Source organism: Microtus oregoni, unplaced genomic scaffold (assembly GCF_018167655.1).
Source record: "Microtus oregoni isolate MIOR12 unplaced genomic scaffold, Mior012 000009F_ref0000495, whole genome shotgun sequence".
Classification (NCBI taxonomy): domain Eukaryota; kingdom Metazoa; phylum Chordata; class Mammalia; order Rodentia; family Cricetidae; genus Microtus; species Microtus oregoni.
The window spans coordinates 14,131,543-14,148,514 of NW_024543068.1; the positions used below are offsets into that span (position 1 = coordinate 14,131,543).

The 16,972-nt window shown below is 45.6% G+C and overlaps 1 protein-coding gene across 2 annotated transcripts in view; it reads left to right on the plus strand.

Annotated features, from left to right (window-relative positions):
• Positions 1–16,972, plus strand: part of Dpf3 (double PHD fingers 3) — a 265,998-nt gene that overhangs the window by 119,155 nt on the left and 129,871 nt on the right. For both annotated transcript variants that reach the window (XM_041658572.1, XM_041658573.1), the window contains exon 3: positions 13,473–13,580. In XM_041658572.1, coding sequence (XP_041514506.1) covers positions 13,473–13,580 — 108 coding nt within the window. The remainder of the gene's footprint in view (positions 1–13,472; positions 13,581–16,972) is intronic.

The following is a 16,972-nucleotide window of genomic DNA, read 5'->3' on the forward strand; positions in this document are numbered from 1 at the left end:
TTATTCCATTAAGAGTAGCAAAAAAAAAAAAAGTGGCCTTTGATTGGGGGCCATCGTTGTTTTTTTATTTATTAGCTCTTCAGCTTCTGTAAAGAAAAACATCCTCTCATTAAAGCTTTGGTTATGGTGAGGTACAGCTGACATGAGATAAATGGCATTTCCCCTGTATTTACCAGGTTTCAGAATAATGAGTTGGTTCCTTGGTATTGTCCAAAGCTGATCAATACAGTTATTTTAAGTGCTATCATGAACTCGGACTTAAACACATTTGATACACTTTAATCCATTGCGGTTGTTATTCTGATTGATGGTTACATGGTCCCACCTTCAGCCAGCAGGGCTTTGGAAACAGCCTCAGTCTCTTCTGATGGTTTCCCTGCCATCCCAGTATCAGGACAAATCGATGCAGGCTCACCTCATGCACTTCCTGCCTTGGACCAGATAGAGCTGCTTCTCCTAGGAGCCCCGGGTTCTTGTTTTCGTAGGAGATTTTTAGAAGCAAACATCTATGCGATTCACAGCTTCTAGGTTTATCATTATTTCTCAGGCTTTTCAGTCAGCACAACTATAAAGTATGATATTTTTTAAGTGAAATATGCTGTGGAATTCTACTATCCTAGATAATTCAGTTTTGAATAGTTTGTACTGAACTATTTTTATTCTATTTCCCCTTTTTTCAGACATCCAACACACACACACACACACACACACACACACACACACACGCACACACTCCCTGTGAGTGCATTCATGGATATACATATTACACACATGTCCATATACATGCAAAAATGCATGCATGCATACAACACATATACACATATACCCTCAAACGTGGATTTAATGATACTGATACTCTTGCTTTATCCCATACAGTGCTCATAACAGACACAGCATCATAGTAACAACAAGACTATTCACAGTAAGATTACTGGACAGGGTTTAAGATTTTTTTTTTCTTCCTTTTGCTTTTTGTAGGTCTTGTTCCCCTTAGGCTGTGGTGTCAAAGCACTCCGCCTTAAAGTCACTTCAAATAGTTTTCTGTGTTGGTTGTGACAGTAAGTCTCCTATACGGTTGGATTTGTAGGTTTTGTTTTGTTTTTTTTTTTTTTTTTTACTTCTTAGGGGTTGCTCTGTGCAGAGGTTCCATAGAATTCTTTTCTGAAAATTAGCTTCTCATTTTGAGTCACTGTATAGCTCCTGGAAACCGCAAACACAGTACAGAGAATGCCTTTCTGATTCTCATTCCCTTTCTCTAAGAGTGGACCGGAATATCACACCCCAAGTTGATATTGGCAAAATGCATGTAAATAGCTCTTGCCATTTTTTTAAAATTTAAATCAGTTTTAAAATTCAAATACATTTTGATCATATTCTTCCATTCCCCCAAGTCCTTCCAGATCCTTTCCCCTTCCCTACCCACCCAACTTTAAATTCTTTCTCAGAAAACAGGCAAAATCCCAATACAGCAACAAATTCCCCAAACCAAAAAAAACAAAATAAAACACTACCCAAAAGGAAATTAAAAAAAAAAACAAAACTAGATCGTAACCAAATAAAAATACACACATACAAACTGTGGAGTTTATTATCTGTTGGTCAGCTGCTCTTGAATGTGAGGCCTTCCCTGGGGTGGCTGATCTGCCCAGGGCCGCTCCGCTGGAGAAAACTGGTTTTCCCTCTCCCAGCAGGTATAAATGACAATTTAGGTTTTAACCTTTCCAGTGTCTAAGTTTTTATTTATTCATTCACTTTCAAAAGATATAACAAAATAGTATATAATAAAACAAAAACTGTCACATTGAAGTTGGACAAGACAAAACAACAAAAGGAAAAGAATTCAAAGGAAGGCACAAGCATCAGAGTCCCACGAGTTCACACCCTCAGGAATCCCATAAAATCACTAAACCGGAGTCCTAAGCGCAGAGGCCTGGGTGCAGACCTGTGCAGGCCCTCTGCTGCTCCAGTCTCCATGAGTTCCTGTGGGCTTAGCTCATTACTGATTTAGAGGGCCTTGTTTTCCTGGTGCCCTCCATCTCCTCTGGCTCCTACACTGCCTCCTCTCCCACAGGGTTCCCTGGAGACCTTGCCTTTTTATCACAGGTAACCAACACCACAGTCAAGAGCTGAAACCATTTCCTCACCACAGAGATCTTTTTCACATAACCCCTTTATAACTGCACCTAATCTCTCTCATCAAATCCTCTCACCGTCTCCAGTTATAAAATAGCTCAGTTAGTTAGACAGTGGTACTAATAAATAGCTATCTTAAACATTTCCTGTCTACTGAAGACCACATCAGACCATCAAGTCCAACCTAGAGTTCTTGAAAAATTTTTGATTACATTTACTTAAGGATCTGTGATAACTCTTAGGTTTCCTTTGTCAGAGAACATGTTGATTTTTTCTTCATTCCCAAAGAACACTTTTTATGGATATAAAGCTACAAATTGATAGTCCTTTTTGAATAGCGTTTGGACAATCTGTAACTTCTTCAGATGGTTTGTGACGAGGAAACTGCTGTCAGTCACATGGATTTCCCCTGCTATGAGAAGGTCCATCTTCTGGTCTGTCTTCTACCACTGTCAAGCCTTTGCTTTTAGTTTTCAAAAGTTTAATTTTGATGTGTCTTGGGATGGATTGGTTCAGCTTTATTTTATTTGAAGCTTACTTGGCTTCCTGAACTTACAGTTTTTTTCACTCCAATTTTGAGAAAATTGCTGGCCGTTATTTCCAGCACCATTTTCTTTCCTTTTGAGATTATAACAACACACATCTTTTGCTCCCTAGGCTCTATCTTTTTTTGTTTAAAAATTTAAACCTTTATTACATATGAGTGTTCTATCCATATGTGTGCAGTGCCTGCAGATGCCAGAAGAGGGCGTTGGATCCCCTGGGATTGGCATTACAACAGTTGTGAGCTGCCATGTGGGTGCTGGGTATCAAATCCGGGTCCTCTAGAAGAGTAAAGAGTGCTCTTAACTGCTGAGCCATCTCTCCAGCCCCCTAGGCTCTATTTATTTTGTTTTTCAGTTCCTTAATTAGATATTTTCTACAATTTTATCTTTCATTTACTGCTTCTTAGAATTTTCTCCTGATGAGCTTCACCCATGGAGAATTTTTTGGTTTTTTGATTACAATTTTTCTTCTCAATTTACTATTTGGTTCCTTGTATTTTTGTGTATTTTTTCTCTTGTTGAAAATAGATTTTTTAAAAATAGAATATATTTTGATTTTGTTTTCCCCTCGCCCAACTCCTCTGAGATCCTTCCCTACATACCCTCCCATTTGAATCTGCACCCTTCTGTCTCTAGTTAGAAAACAAATAGGCATCTAAAGGATAATAATAAAATAAGAGAAAACAAAACAAACAAGCTGGAATAGGAAAAGCACAAAGAACACACATATATAGATGAAGAAACAGACAGGTTTGCACACACACATTATGGGAATCCCATGAAAACACAAAACTGGAAGCCAAAGGAACTATAAGGTTAAAAAAGTAAGCCTTGGCAAAACATTATGGCACAGAGAACCTGCAAAGATGTCACTGAGTTCATTTTGTGTTGGCCATCTACTTTTCTGAGACTTTCTGTTGCATGGTAAAGCATTTTTATGATGGCTACTTTAAAATCCTTGTCAGGTAATTCTAACATTAGCATCGTCTAGCCTTTTCTTACTAAGTTGATTGGATCTTGGACATTTTGGCTATTTTGTTATGAGACTCCAGATGTTATTGATATTTTTTTTAAAGCAGGCTCCCATGATAATGTGCGTATGTACATGTGTGTGTGCATGTGTGTGTGTGTGTGTGTGTGCGCGCGTGCGTGTGTGTGCGTGTGTTTATTGTTACTAGAGCATGAGAGTAGGCCCCAAGGTTCCTCATGAGTTCAAGCTTCTCCCCTTGCTCTCTCTGACGTCAACACACCAGATATGCTGGATTCATGGGTAGCTTATGCCATTCTTTTCTGGTCTTTGGTTAGAGGACAGACTTTTCTTGGGACTTTTGTTGTTGTTCTGCATTTATTGATATCTTCAGGTTATCAGCTTCCCCACGGCCCAGCACAGGACACTTGATTTAAAGGTAATACTCAAGGAGCTCAACCAATCAGATGTCCCTCAGGTTCCTGTGTCCCTCATTGGTCTGCTATGGTCACTTCAGCGCTGTCTTGTTTGTTGAATGGACAGTGTCTAGTGAATTTGACTATACTTATAAAAAGAACATGATGGTGCTGGAGAATGGGCTCAGAGGTTGAGAGCGCTGGCAGCTCTTCCAGAGGTCCTGAGTTTGAGTCTTACTATCCATCTGCCTGACAGCTTAACAGACACCTTCGTCTCCAGTCTCAGGGAATCTGTGCTTACCTCCGGCCTCCTTGGACACTGTATACATGTGCTTCATACACATAGACATGGACAAAGTACCTATGTACACTTCAAAAATGGGTAAAAGAATAGGAGAAAGTTTACCTATTTTTATGTTTAGAAACAGAAATCCTTGGGATTATATTTTCATTAAATAAAAACTTAAACAGCTTTATGAGATACAGACTGAGCATCTCTAATCTGAAAATCTTTTGTGTGTGTGTGCATGTGCATATGTGTGTGTGTGCCCGCATGTGTGTGTGTTTGTGTATGTGTGTACATGTGAGGTGTCAGAACTTAGGAGACAGAGACAGGGGGATCTCTGTTGGTAACCCTGAGCAACATGAGGTTGAATCTGTCTAAAAGAGAAACAGAGCTCACACAAAGGTGATCCCAGCACTTGAGATCCCAGCCTTTAATCCCAGCACTAGGGAGGTGGAGACAGGAGTGATATGGCTGGACAGAGAGAGGACTATTAGGCAGAAGGAGACAGAAGCTCATTGCAGTCTAGGAGCAGTGCAGTCTGAAGCAGTGTGAGGTTAATCTGTGGATGGAATCTGAGGACAGAATTACCCCTTTGGTCTGAGCATTGATAGAAGTAAAGGAACTCCCTAGTAGCTGGCGTTCTGCTTTTCTGATGCTTCAGTTTTGGCTCCCTGATAGATGACTCTGAGTCTTTTTTATTAAGACCAACAAGAATTCGTGCAACACACCTGAAGCCAGGGCTAATGTTCGACAGCCCTGAAAATTCAAAATTCTGAGTTCTAGTTTTTGGAGCATTTTGGATTTTGAATTTTCTCATTAAGGATTCTTGGTATAGGCAAAGTTGACATAAATATTTCAAGACATAAAAAACCCTGGGTTCTGAAATGTTTCTGTCTCCAAGCATTTGGGTTCATGGTACTCACTCACATGATGGACTAAGCATGCTGTTTTGTGTGTCATTTGTTGAGATTTGACATGTGTGTATGTAAAACCATTTGCATAATCCAGATAATGAACATATCCTTGACCCTACAAAGTTTCTAAATCCCCTTGACCCCTTTCTTCTGTATCTTTCTACCTCTCCTCTCCTTCCTTGAGGGCAAAGCACAGATTTCTTTATATACTGGAGTCAACTGCTATGTCTCCTTTTCAGAGGTGGCAATGTCTACTCTCTTTCACGTAATGTAACCTTTTTGATTCATCCACGTACTGGCATGCATCAGTAACTTCTTTCTACGCATGGCTGTCAGCTCTTTACCCTTCACCTGTTGACGAAGTCTTGGACTTCTCTCTAGTTTCTGGCTATTATTAGGGAGGGTCTTTATGAACATCCGTGTTTAAGTCTTTGTTTGGACACACACTGTCCTTATTCTGGGGCATACAGCTCAACCACAGAATTGCTAGATCACAAAGAAGGTGAACACTTAACTTTTAAAGAAATTGTTAGGCAGCTTTCCAAAGTGCAGTAGAGATCATTCCCTCCTGATGTGTGCGAGGGCTCTATTGCTTAACCTCTCTGCTAATACTGCACGTTGTCAGTCAAGAGGAAATTTGGCCATTCTGATGGACGTATGGCGATACTTCTTATTGTTTTAATTTTGCGTTCCCCTAATGAATAGTATTACTGATCATATTCATATACACTTATTTGCCTCTGGAAACTAACTGTTCTTTCTGTATCCACACTTAATCCCCCCGTGAACGGATGTGCTCTCCGCAAGCTGGTCCTTGCTTAACTCTCCACAAACACTCCTGGGGTGTCCACAGTTTAATTAGCCTCCGACTTTCTCTACCCCAAGAACCACCAGACTCTTCAGGCTAAGGGTCCAGTCTTCCAAGACTGCCCCATTTCATATGCCAGTCGAAGTCCAGGCTGTCAGCTATGTTTCTGACCTCTGGATACAAATCAGGAGACCCCGTGGTGCCGTTTGGATTTGGTCATTTGCTTGAGTGGCTCAGAGAGCTCAGAGAAACAGTTCACCTATCTAGACCAGCAGTTCGTTACAAAAGATCCACCTCAGCCGTCTCCATCCCCTGGGACTCATCCCCATACATGACCTCCTCAGCCCTTCTCTGTTCATCTCCATTTATTTGTAGTATTCCTACGCCAAGGAGCTCACAGACACCACCCTTGGCAGGGACCCAGATCAATGCATCGCTCAACCTTCATCGGAGAAGCTGCTTCTTGCAGTAGATGATAACTAACACAGAGACCCCCAACTAGCCAACGTGCAGAGAGTGAGAGACCTAGGTGTGTGGGGTGTGTTTAACACAAGCCTCCCCTCACAGCTCCAGGGTCCACATGGAAGAGATGGGGTAAAGGCTGTAAGAGCCATGGGTGGGAGATAATTGTAAGAAAACAGCATTTTCCAGACATTACAGGGAGAGTGTGCACATATGAACTCACAGACACTGGAATAGCATGCACAAAACCCACACAAGCCCGAACCAGGCAAAAATCCCAGAGTGAGGGAGGGGAAGTGGGCACGAAGTCCCGCCCACAGCCAAGAAGTTATTTGAAAATGGTAGCTGCTGGGAGAGAGAAATCAGTGTTCTTCAGTGGAGTGACACTGGGTCTATCAGCCACACTGCAGGGCAGGTGCCATACTCCAAAGAAGATGGCCAACACTAGTCAGACTCAATGGTTGTTTTAGTGGCTTATTTCTCTTCCTTCCTTCCTTCCTTCCTTCCTTCCTTCCTTCTTTCCTTCCTTCCCTACCCCCCTCTCTTTTTTTTTCTTGGAAAGAACGTGAAGTTGAATGGGTAGAGAAATTGGGGAAGATCTGGGAAGAGTTGCAGGCAGCAGGGGAAGAATATTATAAAAACATATTATATGATTCTCAAAGAATAAGTAAAAAGAAAAATAGTTATTAAAAAAATGAACTATGTTAAAGAGGTACCAGGGCAAAGGGTGAGGAGGGGCTTTGGCATCTCTAGCTGTGACATTCCTGGTATTTGTGCTCAACCAACCAGCGTGCTCTGAACTTCATCCCTGTGGGGCTCTGTGGCCCCTTCATTAGGTGGGCATGGCTGATCATGACGTTGATTATTAGTGATGAGCTCAGCTTCCAGTGCCTTTGGAGATCAGACATGGAACTGCAGAAGTTAGAGGCTGAAGGTCTGGAGGAGACTGGAGGCTCTAGCCTGATAATTGTATGTTTTGTATCCCTGGCAACATTCCCAATCTGAGGTTAGACAGAAACTCCAATCAGTGGTGATCTTATTAGTCTACAAGAAGACACTTAGGGAACCCAGAAAAGGAGGACCAAAGATAATGTATTTCTTATTATATATCCCAAGGACAGTTTTATAGGAATATTCTGCCATATCTGGTTTGAATCCAGGGATATGTGTGTGTGTGTGTGTGTGTGTGTGTGTGTGTGTGTGTCTGTGTATGTGTGTGTACACCACACAGCACTCTAACAACTGAACCACATCCCTAGCACGCTACTTTCAAGATAGGGTTTCAGTGATCCTGTAGTTGAGGCTGGTCTTGAACTCCCCATTCACCAGCCTCTCCCACCCTGGGCTGGAATTAGTGCTGGTGTAAAGCAGGGCCACCACACATCTTAACACATCCTCTGTGTATACTTTGTTGTTTATTCAAGCAGGCCCCAAAAGGAGAACATTTGCTATGCTACAGTGAATATACATTTTTGCATTTAGGGATTCTTGGTACTGGAATTGGTAGGTCAAAGGGGGAATACTTGTAGAGTTTCGCTAGCAATATCAACTTCTTTATGATGTCATAAACCCTGTGTCCTTTGTGGTGGAGCAGAATGGTAGATACATTTCTAAGAACAGAATATTTCAACAGTATAGAAGTTTGATTCCTCTCTCTCTCTCTCTCTCTCTCTCTCTCTCTCTCTCTAAGACAGGGTCTCACTATAAAGTGGCTATGTAGTCTAGTATAGCCTGGCTTTGAACTCACAGAGATCCTGCCTCTTGAATGCTGGAATTAAAACTATACACCTTCTTGGCATAATCTTAATACTTGTAAAACAAGTTCTTCTGATGAATGTAGATAGTGGGTCCTTGGGATTTTCTGCTTCTCCATGTTTCTTATGCCTTGTTACAATGCCTCTCTGTGCCTGGGAGGCAGGCTCTCTCTGAACAATTAGAGGTGGCGACGCTGAAGATATGATGTGATAGGAACGTGCATTCCACAGGACAGGATTTGGTGGCCATGGGCAGAGGGACTGGCGTTCTTTGCCTGGTATCTTGGTGTGGGGAGCTGCTTTCTAGAGAGCAGAACTCTCAGCTTTAATCCTGCTGTTTCTGGGCATACGATGGGAGACCCTTTGAGACTTGGGTAGGGTGGAGAGGTTAGGCTTAGCGCCTCTGCTCTGAAGCAGACTCCGTTAGTATCCGTATAATTGTGAATTAGTTACAAGGTCACCCTTAGCCTTTGATATCTCATGGGATTTCTGCCCCAAGAGGAAAGTGTGTTGAATGTCACTATCTGCTGCTGTGCCCGCTTTAAGAGTGATGGGGATGAAGCTTGAGAACCCCTGGGCCAGAAGCGGCAGGCCACAGGCCACATTTCCATGTTGTCAAAGCCAGGGTAGTCTTGACACTTACAAGGGTCACCAGGATAGAATCTTAGAGAAGGCAAGCAGGAGGGATGTCCCCAGTGATATGGACTAAATCCCAGAGCACAGCGCCAGTGCCCAGACTCTCAGCATTTAGGGATGATCCAGGAATGCTTGACCTTGAAAACAGGGCAGATTTTTAGCTAAGCGGAGAGGGTAGGCAGGACTCCAGGGTGATACCCTGGTGTGCTCAGGAAACATGCCTGCTTACTCTTCATGATCTACCTGGGACCTTGTGTTCACCTCTCCATTCCTGTAAGGATGGTCCAAATGGATGTTTTTCAACCAGGGGCATGGATAGAGCCCCTATGATATGAGTTTTCTGTGCAAAATTTCTTATGCAGGCATCCCCCCCCCCCATTATAATTGCCTTGGCACATCTCGGATATTCTAGTTCAGATTTAAAAGTTCAAGAACTACTCGATGACCAGTCTTGGTGAAGAATACCCAGTGCATGTCACTATCTATCTGTAAATGTGAAGGCCATTAATGACCCATTGTGGTGACAAGGGGTGAGATGTGAAGGAGCTCACCTCATGTGTGCCTTCTCATGGCTTGCGTAGGGCTGCAGACAGGTGAATGGGTAGCAACATCTGGGTTCTTCATCTGTGGTCTCCGATCTGGTCGTCTGGTTTCAAGCAGATGCTCCTATCTCCTCCTTGTGTTCCCATTCCTCTCTTATTCCCCAGGCCCTTGACTGATTCCTTTCAGCATGAGTGGATACACGGTACATGGGACGGAGATGATTTCTGGTGACTGTTGGGAGAGGAGGTGGACAGACTGGCCTAAGTCCTGGGAGGTAAAACTGGATTCGAAATAAAGGCAGGGTACCACAGGTGTTGTCTAACACACTGCTCTGTGAATGTGTGAGTTTTCTTTCCCTTACAAGGAAGGCTGGGTTATAGCCATGGGTCTACCTTTGGGGTGTTGCAGAAAAAACCTTCCCGCAGTGGACTTGAACTTCCAGCCTTTGACTCTAGCTGGAGCGAGAGGGATTCACTCAGTCCTTTTCTGCTCCACTGAAGTCTCTTCCTGGGCTTTTCCTGTGTCACTCCATCTTCCCAGTTCTTCCTAGCTCAGGCGTTGCCAGAGAGACTCAGACCCAGACTTGGACCCCATGGATAGCGAAGTATTTGTCTGCGACCTGCTGGCCGTTTAAGCCTCAGGCTCAACACAGCCCAGTTTTCTAGGGAACCGGTTCTCCCAGCAAGTGTGCACGTTTCTGTGCGAGTGTGCCTGTCACGCCTCTGCTTTTGCACAGGCCGCTCCTCTAGGCAACAATGCTGCCGTTTGCAGAGGGGGTCTTGGTTGCTGGGGAGGATTGGTTCCCCTCTTTTTTCCTGCCCCCTCTTTCCTCTCCTCTATACCCACCCCTAACCCTAGGCTCAGGTCTCAAGGTTAGTTTCTCTGACCATGGCTGTGGCTCCATCCTTTCCTTTCCTCTCCCACTACCCCACCTCCCCGCCTCCCCGCCAGGCCTTTGAGTCTCCTGTTCTAATGAGATAAACAGCATCAGTCTCCCGGGGCCCTGCTTTTCCCTCCATAAGGGCAACTGTAGGGTGGAATGTGTTGGTCCTATATAAAGCGGCCCTGGTGCCTGTCAGCCTGTCAGGCAGGGTGAGGAAAGAGAGTAAGCAGCTTTGGGGTATATTAACTTGTTGAGACAAGGTGGATTCAAAGCAAAATTACAAGAGAAGCACGTGTCCATCCCGGTGGCTGAAGAGCCAAGCAGCGGCAAGGGCAAGGTTGTCACATGGGCACGGTATCCAAGAATCATCTCTGTCAAGTAGCTTGTGATGACCAACAGCTGACACCCATCCAGTCTTCACGGTTGCAGAGAGATTCCTCTTAAACATCAGTTAATTCCCATCAGACTCCCCTGAGGTAGGCATTATCGATGACCTGATCTTATAGGCAGGAGGCAGGCTCTGCTGGGGGCTGTGGTGTTTTCTAAAGCTCATGCATGCGAGGTTCTTCTGCACCACAGGGCTTCTCCAAGCTAGAGAGTAAAAACAGCATCTCTTCCACATCCACTCCATTGCTAACCTTAGCTCCTCAGGAGAGTGGATGTAAGCTACCAGTAGGGCATCTTGGGTACCAATAACCCGCAGAGCAGGGGCTAGAGTGTAGAGAGCATATAGTACCTAGACAGGTGTGGGCATTTTCAAATTTTGGCTCCTTGGACCCTTTGAGAGTGCTGGTGAGGACCAGCTTCTCATTTAGCAGTCTCAGTTCAGGTTGGAAATAGCAGGAAGCGAAGAGGACGGAGCAAGAAGAAGACCCATGGCACAGAGATGGCCACACAGAGGTAGGTGGGCTCAGAACCGAGGCCAGAGCCCACCCTCCAGAGCCCTTGGATGGTTTGTCAAACAAGCCACTTTCTTTTCTTGTTCTGGGAACCGAACTCAGGGTCCTGTAGCTGATCAGCAAGGTCTCTACTGCGGAGTCATATCCCCAGCCTTTCTTGAATGGTTTGTGTCTAGGTGAAAGAATACCCTGGAGCCTGGACTATCAGAGCCAGTGGTTCTTCTTTCTTGTATTACTAAATCTTGTTTAGTTCTGGCTGAGTTTATATGATGACTTCTAGATGCGGCTGCCAAGTGTGGTGTACTAAATATAGGGGACCCTAGAGATGGCAGGATTCCTGCCATCCCAGCTCTTTCAAAACCATTAGGGGAGACTCTAGCATGTGGGCAATTAATTATATTACCTTGGGGGAAATAGGAGGAATTTCAGATTCCACAGAAAACTCCATTAAACCAGTCTTGGTACATCAGAGAGCACAGGCAAGCAGCTAGTAGATACTGTTCAGGCCTCCAGATGTTTTCAGTAGGCATTCAAACAACCTAGAAAGTTCCTTAAAAACAGTTGTTGTAGTCTCTTCAAGGCATTCCTTGCTTCAGATCAGAGGTCTGGTGTGGATTTCAGGCTCTGGAATTTCTGAGTTCTCCAGGTTCTTGCCATTTCAGCTGATTAGAATCACTAGCCCCAAGTGATTTCTGGGACTTGTTCTGTGATGTGGAGGAGTGGGTCCTTGCTAAGCTTCTGAGGGACCTTCCCCAGACGCAGCTTGAATGTCTGGATGGGGCCCAGAGTGAATGCGTCTACTCAGGAATGACAGGGCCAGAGATAAACTCTTCCTCAGGCCAGTCACATCAGAAACGTGGAGCCATCTCTGGGGGTGCTTTGTCTCAGAGCGAGCTCACAGCTGCCCCTGTCTCCATGTCCTGCCCCCATCTCTATGTCCCTGGAGCTCGAGTAACTAATTTGACTCTTCTAACTTTCTATCTATCTGGTGCAGGCCTATCCTTAAACCTTCCCGACTCCAGCCTTAATATTTCCTGAGAATCAGTGGGATGGAGATACATACCTCCAATGTATTTACCATCCTGAAAAACAACTGTTTCATTAAAATGATACTTATCATACAAAGTTACATGGTCATTTTGGGTCCTTTATTGCTGGTCAGTCAAGGGAAGCCATTCTTCCTCTTAACTTTTTTTTATCAGGGTGTTGTTGTTGTGTGTATGTGTACATGTACATGGGTGCTTACTCATGCATGCATGTGGAAGTCAGAGATTGACTTTGGATATCTTTCTCATCGCCCTTCACCTTATTATTTGAGACAGGGTCACTCAGTGAACCTAGAGCTTGCTCTTTCAGCTCTACTGGCTAGCCAGCAAGGCCCTGGGGTCCCTCTGTCTCTATCTCTCTTACCTAGCACTTGGGGTTCCCTCTGTGCTGGGAATTGAACTCAGGTTCTCATGCTAGCGTAGCAAGTATTCTACCCACTGAGCCGCCTTCCCATCTCACAACTGTGTGTCTGTGTATGTGTGTATTAATATGTGATATGTGCATGCAGAGTGGTTGGCATAGAAATGAAGCTGGTGGGATTAGAAGCCACTGCTTTTGGGAGACAGTGTGTGCTTGGCCACCCTATGGACTTCTGCCCATTTCCTTGTGTGAGGTCTGGTGTATGGACCAGGAAGTCAAGGAGCATACGCTATACAAGTGGGTGTCTAGGGCAGGGCACGCCTCCATGAGTTGCCCGTGGCTTCTGTCCTCTGCAAATGGCCCGGAGCTGGCAGTGGCGGGATGCTGTGAGCAGAGCTGGTTCTTATGACATTGTGCCTTTGAAACACTTCTTAGTCTAGACTCAGGTAGCTGTTCCACTCTGAAAGGAGCTTGTTTAACTTGGCTCCGGACAGAAGGACAGTTACTGCAGGGCCACTGCCTTACAAGCCTGGTGGTTTACAAGTCTCTGCAGGCCAGATAATACCTTTTTACGAAAGGTGGCTGCTCTGCCTGGCGAGGGGGGCCTGCTGAACGTTATGATGGGATAGATGGAGTTGAGGTCTGAGATGACACGCTAGTTATACCTTGGCTGCTCTGTGGCCAACCGGGTGACATTAACAAGTTACTTGGCCTCTCTGGGCTCTTCTTGTCTCTCTCTGTGAGTGACAGGTTAGGCAGGGTAGTCTATGATGCCCTTTCTGGTCTATAGCCTTTCCCCTTTACATTGTCTTTCCACAGGCCTGGCTCCGGGCCAGCTGTACACGTACCCTGCCCGCTGCTGGCGCAAGAAGCGACGATTGCACCCGCCAGAAGACCCAAAGCTGCGACTCCTGGAAATAAAGCCTGGTGAGTGCCCTATGGAGCTCAGTTGGGCCAGTGGCAGAGGTGAGGAGGGAGGCCTGAGCTCCCCAAGGCAAGACCCGTTGCTCTTGTGTCCACATGGCGAGTTTCTTGGCCCCGGGGTTGTAGCTCAGTAGGAGAGAGTTTGCTTGGTATGGGCAAGGCCTGGAGTTCAATCCCTATACTGCAAGCAAAAGCAAAACAAAACAATAATAAATAAATAATAATAAAATAAAAACAAAATAATAATAAACCCAACAGAATGTGTTTCCGCCAGAAGCCTGGTACCCATGTGGCACACAGACATGCGTGCGCTCCTTCTGTGTCAGTATATGTCCTGTTGGCCTCAAGTTTCCCTGGACACGGGAGTGTTGTGCCATCTCTTTTTGTCCCTCTTGTCACCCTTGAAAAGCAAAGCCAGCAGCCATCGGGGCCAGCCCTCAGTGATTTCCCTCCCAAAAACCAAAAATGCTTTGGTCCAGCTCCCTCTCTTCCTTTCAGCCTCTACAAGGATACCTTGACCCAGGTGTGCTTTCCCAAAGAAGAAAGGATGTCCTGGGGAACACCTCCCACACCCCTCTGTGTGACTTTCTGGGATGAAAGGCTAGCTTGTTAAAACTGGAACTTGCTTTGGGGGTGCGAGAGTCAGGTTGTCCAGTTCATCCCTGGGGTGCAGGCTTCTTTGCTTTGACCCAGCCGTGACACTTCAGACACACGGCTGTCTTCACATCTGTGTCTGGGTTGCAACATGACGGAGTCAAGGCAGATGTCACATGACCCCCAACCTCCACTCAGCGTGTGGCGTCCTTACGTCTAATGGAACCCCTCAATGCTGGGATGGCGACTTCTGCTTCGGACTCTACCCAGTGAATGGGTCAAGGTGACAGGTGAAAACGACAGATAAGTGGCTGGACTTCTAGCCACCTTCCTCAGTGTGATCAGGACCGCGAGGTCAGCATGAGTACTGCCCTCCCAGCATGCATCAGTCTAGGGATGATGGGAGTTCTTGGGCGTTTTGTTCTATGCTCGTATTTTCTTTTTGAATGGCAGTGTGTGTTTGGCACTCTGCCGTGACTCATTTTGATCTAACCACACTTCAAGTACCTAATAGATACATGTAGCCAATGGAGCTGTGTCGGTCAGTGTGGTTCTAGGAGAGAGTGACCCCAAGCAGCAATAGCAGTGGCACTGCTAGTATCTGGAATCAATGTTTGAGGCCAGCCTGAGGTCTTTTCTTTTCTTTTCTTTCTTTCTTTCTTTCTTTCTTTTTTTTTTGTGAGTTCTAGGTCAGCCTGGACTATATGGGACCCTGTCTAAATAAAACAAACTAACAATAACAACAAAAAAACCCAAAACCAATAACAAAAATGAAAGAATACACTGGCCACAGTGGCACACACTTTTAATCTCAGCACTCCGGAGGCAGAGGCAGGTGGATCTCTATGAGTCTGAAACTAGCCTGATCTACAGAGCAAGTTCCAGGACAGCCAAGAATACGCAATGAGACCCCAACTAAGAAGAAAGAAATGAAAGAAAAGAAAAAGGTTACTTGTCACAGGATGTCATAAAATCAAATACATCTAGCTCAAAGGAATAAAAGGCATCATTAACCCCAGTGTCTTACTTTATTTCAATCCAGCCAGGTTAAGAAACTCATTCAAAGTCACACAGGAATTTCCTATGGGCCCAGCAGGGAATCCAAATTGCTTGAGTCCCTGTTCAGGGCTTTTCTGCTGCCTCACGCGGCAGAGAGGTCTCTTTAGACATTTACTTTATGATTATAAAATTAATATATCTATTGAATATTCAGACACACAAGTCATAAGTGTTAGAAGCCTATGCCTGGCTAGCCTAAGCCAAAATGAAAAACTGATATACAGAACAGTAAATCTGGGTTCCCAAAACTGCTGTGAGGGCTGTATGCCTTACAGTGTGTATAGTATGCCCTTCTCCTCGTAGGAAGTACCAGACTCAGCACCTAGCAGGACAGACCCCTTCCCCAGCTGGGGCAGAGAAGCCCTAGGGAGGCCTGAAGAGCTGGCTGGGTTTTTGTCTGATCCACAAATTCTTGTCGTCCAGGGGCCTGAGTCACCTCCTCAGCGGTGGCTTCTGATTTGCATAGTGCTTGGCAAAGCCCTTTCCAAAGCTTGAAGCTTTTCCTGTTCAGCAGATACCAGCTCCTACCTCACTTGGGGGCTTAGGGAGGGGTGGAGGGGAGCAGCGTTTTAAGCTTATTTCATAGGAGAGAGCAGTTAACCTGTGGACAGAGCCAAGGCTGTTTACCGTGTGGATGATGTGTCTAAGAAGCCATGGACCGCTGCTCGGGGGACTGAGGCAAAAAGTGATTTTTGAGGGTTTGATCAGTCTATCTGCAGAGATTCGCATTGGACATCCTGGCCTCCCAGCATCTGCTCCCATCTCCATGGTCAGGTGGGAGCCGCAGTGTTTATAGGTGCTGGAGACCTGCCTCCATCCTTGGCCTGCCTTGACGGCTAAGGGAGAAGGCAGGTTGGCGGGTTTTGGTAGCTGTTCCCTCCAGTGCACAGTGACTCTTGGAAAGACTTAGAGGGTCTCTGCTCCAGGCATGAGGTGGAAATGCCTATCTAGGGAGAAAGACCCAGACCAAAGATGCTCAGTAATCAAGAGCAGGGCCTGCTCTGGAGAGAGGAGCCATGGCTCTGTGAGTGCTGGCCTTTAGGGGTGTCCTTATCCCCCATGGGTACAGCTGTTCTGTCTTGTGAGGCCTGTTCTAGCCAGGGCTCAGGTGTTGAGAGACAATAAACAGCCCAGGTCAGGAATCAGAAACTTTAAAACCATACATACGTGCTTCTCAGAGATGTTTGTTCCTGCTCTGGGAAATCTTAACAGCACCTTTAGCATTTAAAAAGTACTGGCTCAGAGCTGGAAGATGACTCAGTGAAGAGCTTGCCGTGCAAGCACCTCTAACCTCGGTGCTAGGGAGGCAGAGGCAGGAGGCTTCATGGGCCTTCCTGCCCCACGGAAAGTGAGATCCTGTCTCAGAAAGGTGGAGTGAAGTGGAGGTGGCAAGATGGCTGAGCAGGAGAGGGTGTTTGTTATTTTAAGTCTGATGACCTGAGTTTGCTTCCCAGACCCACATAGTAAAGGGAGAGAACATTCTCCCACAGGTGGTCCTCGGACATTTTCAGTACACGTGTGCTCACGCACACCCACACACCCAGACACACACCTACACACCCACACACACCCACACCCACACCACACACCCACACACACCCACACCCACACCACACACCCAGACACACACCTACACAACCACACCCACACACCCACACACCCAGACACACACCTACACACCCACACCCACACACCCAGACACACACCCACCCACCCACCCAGACACACACCCACCCACCCAG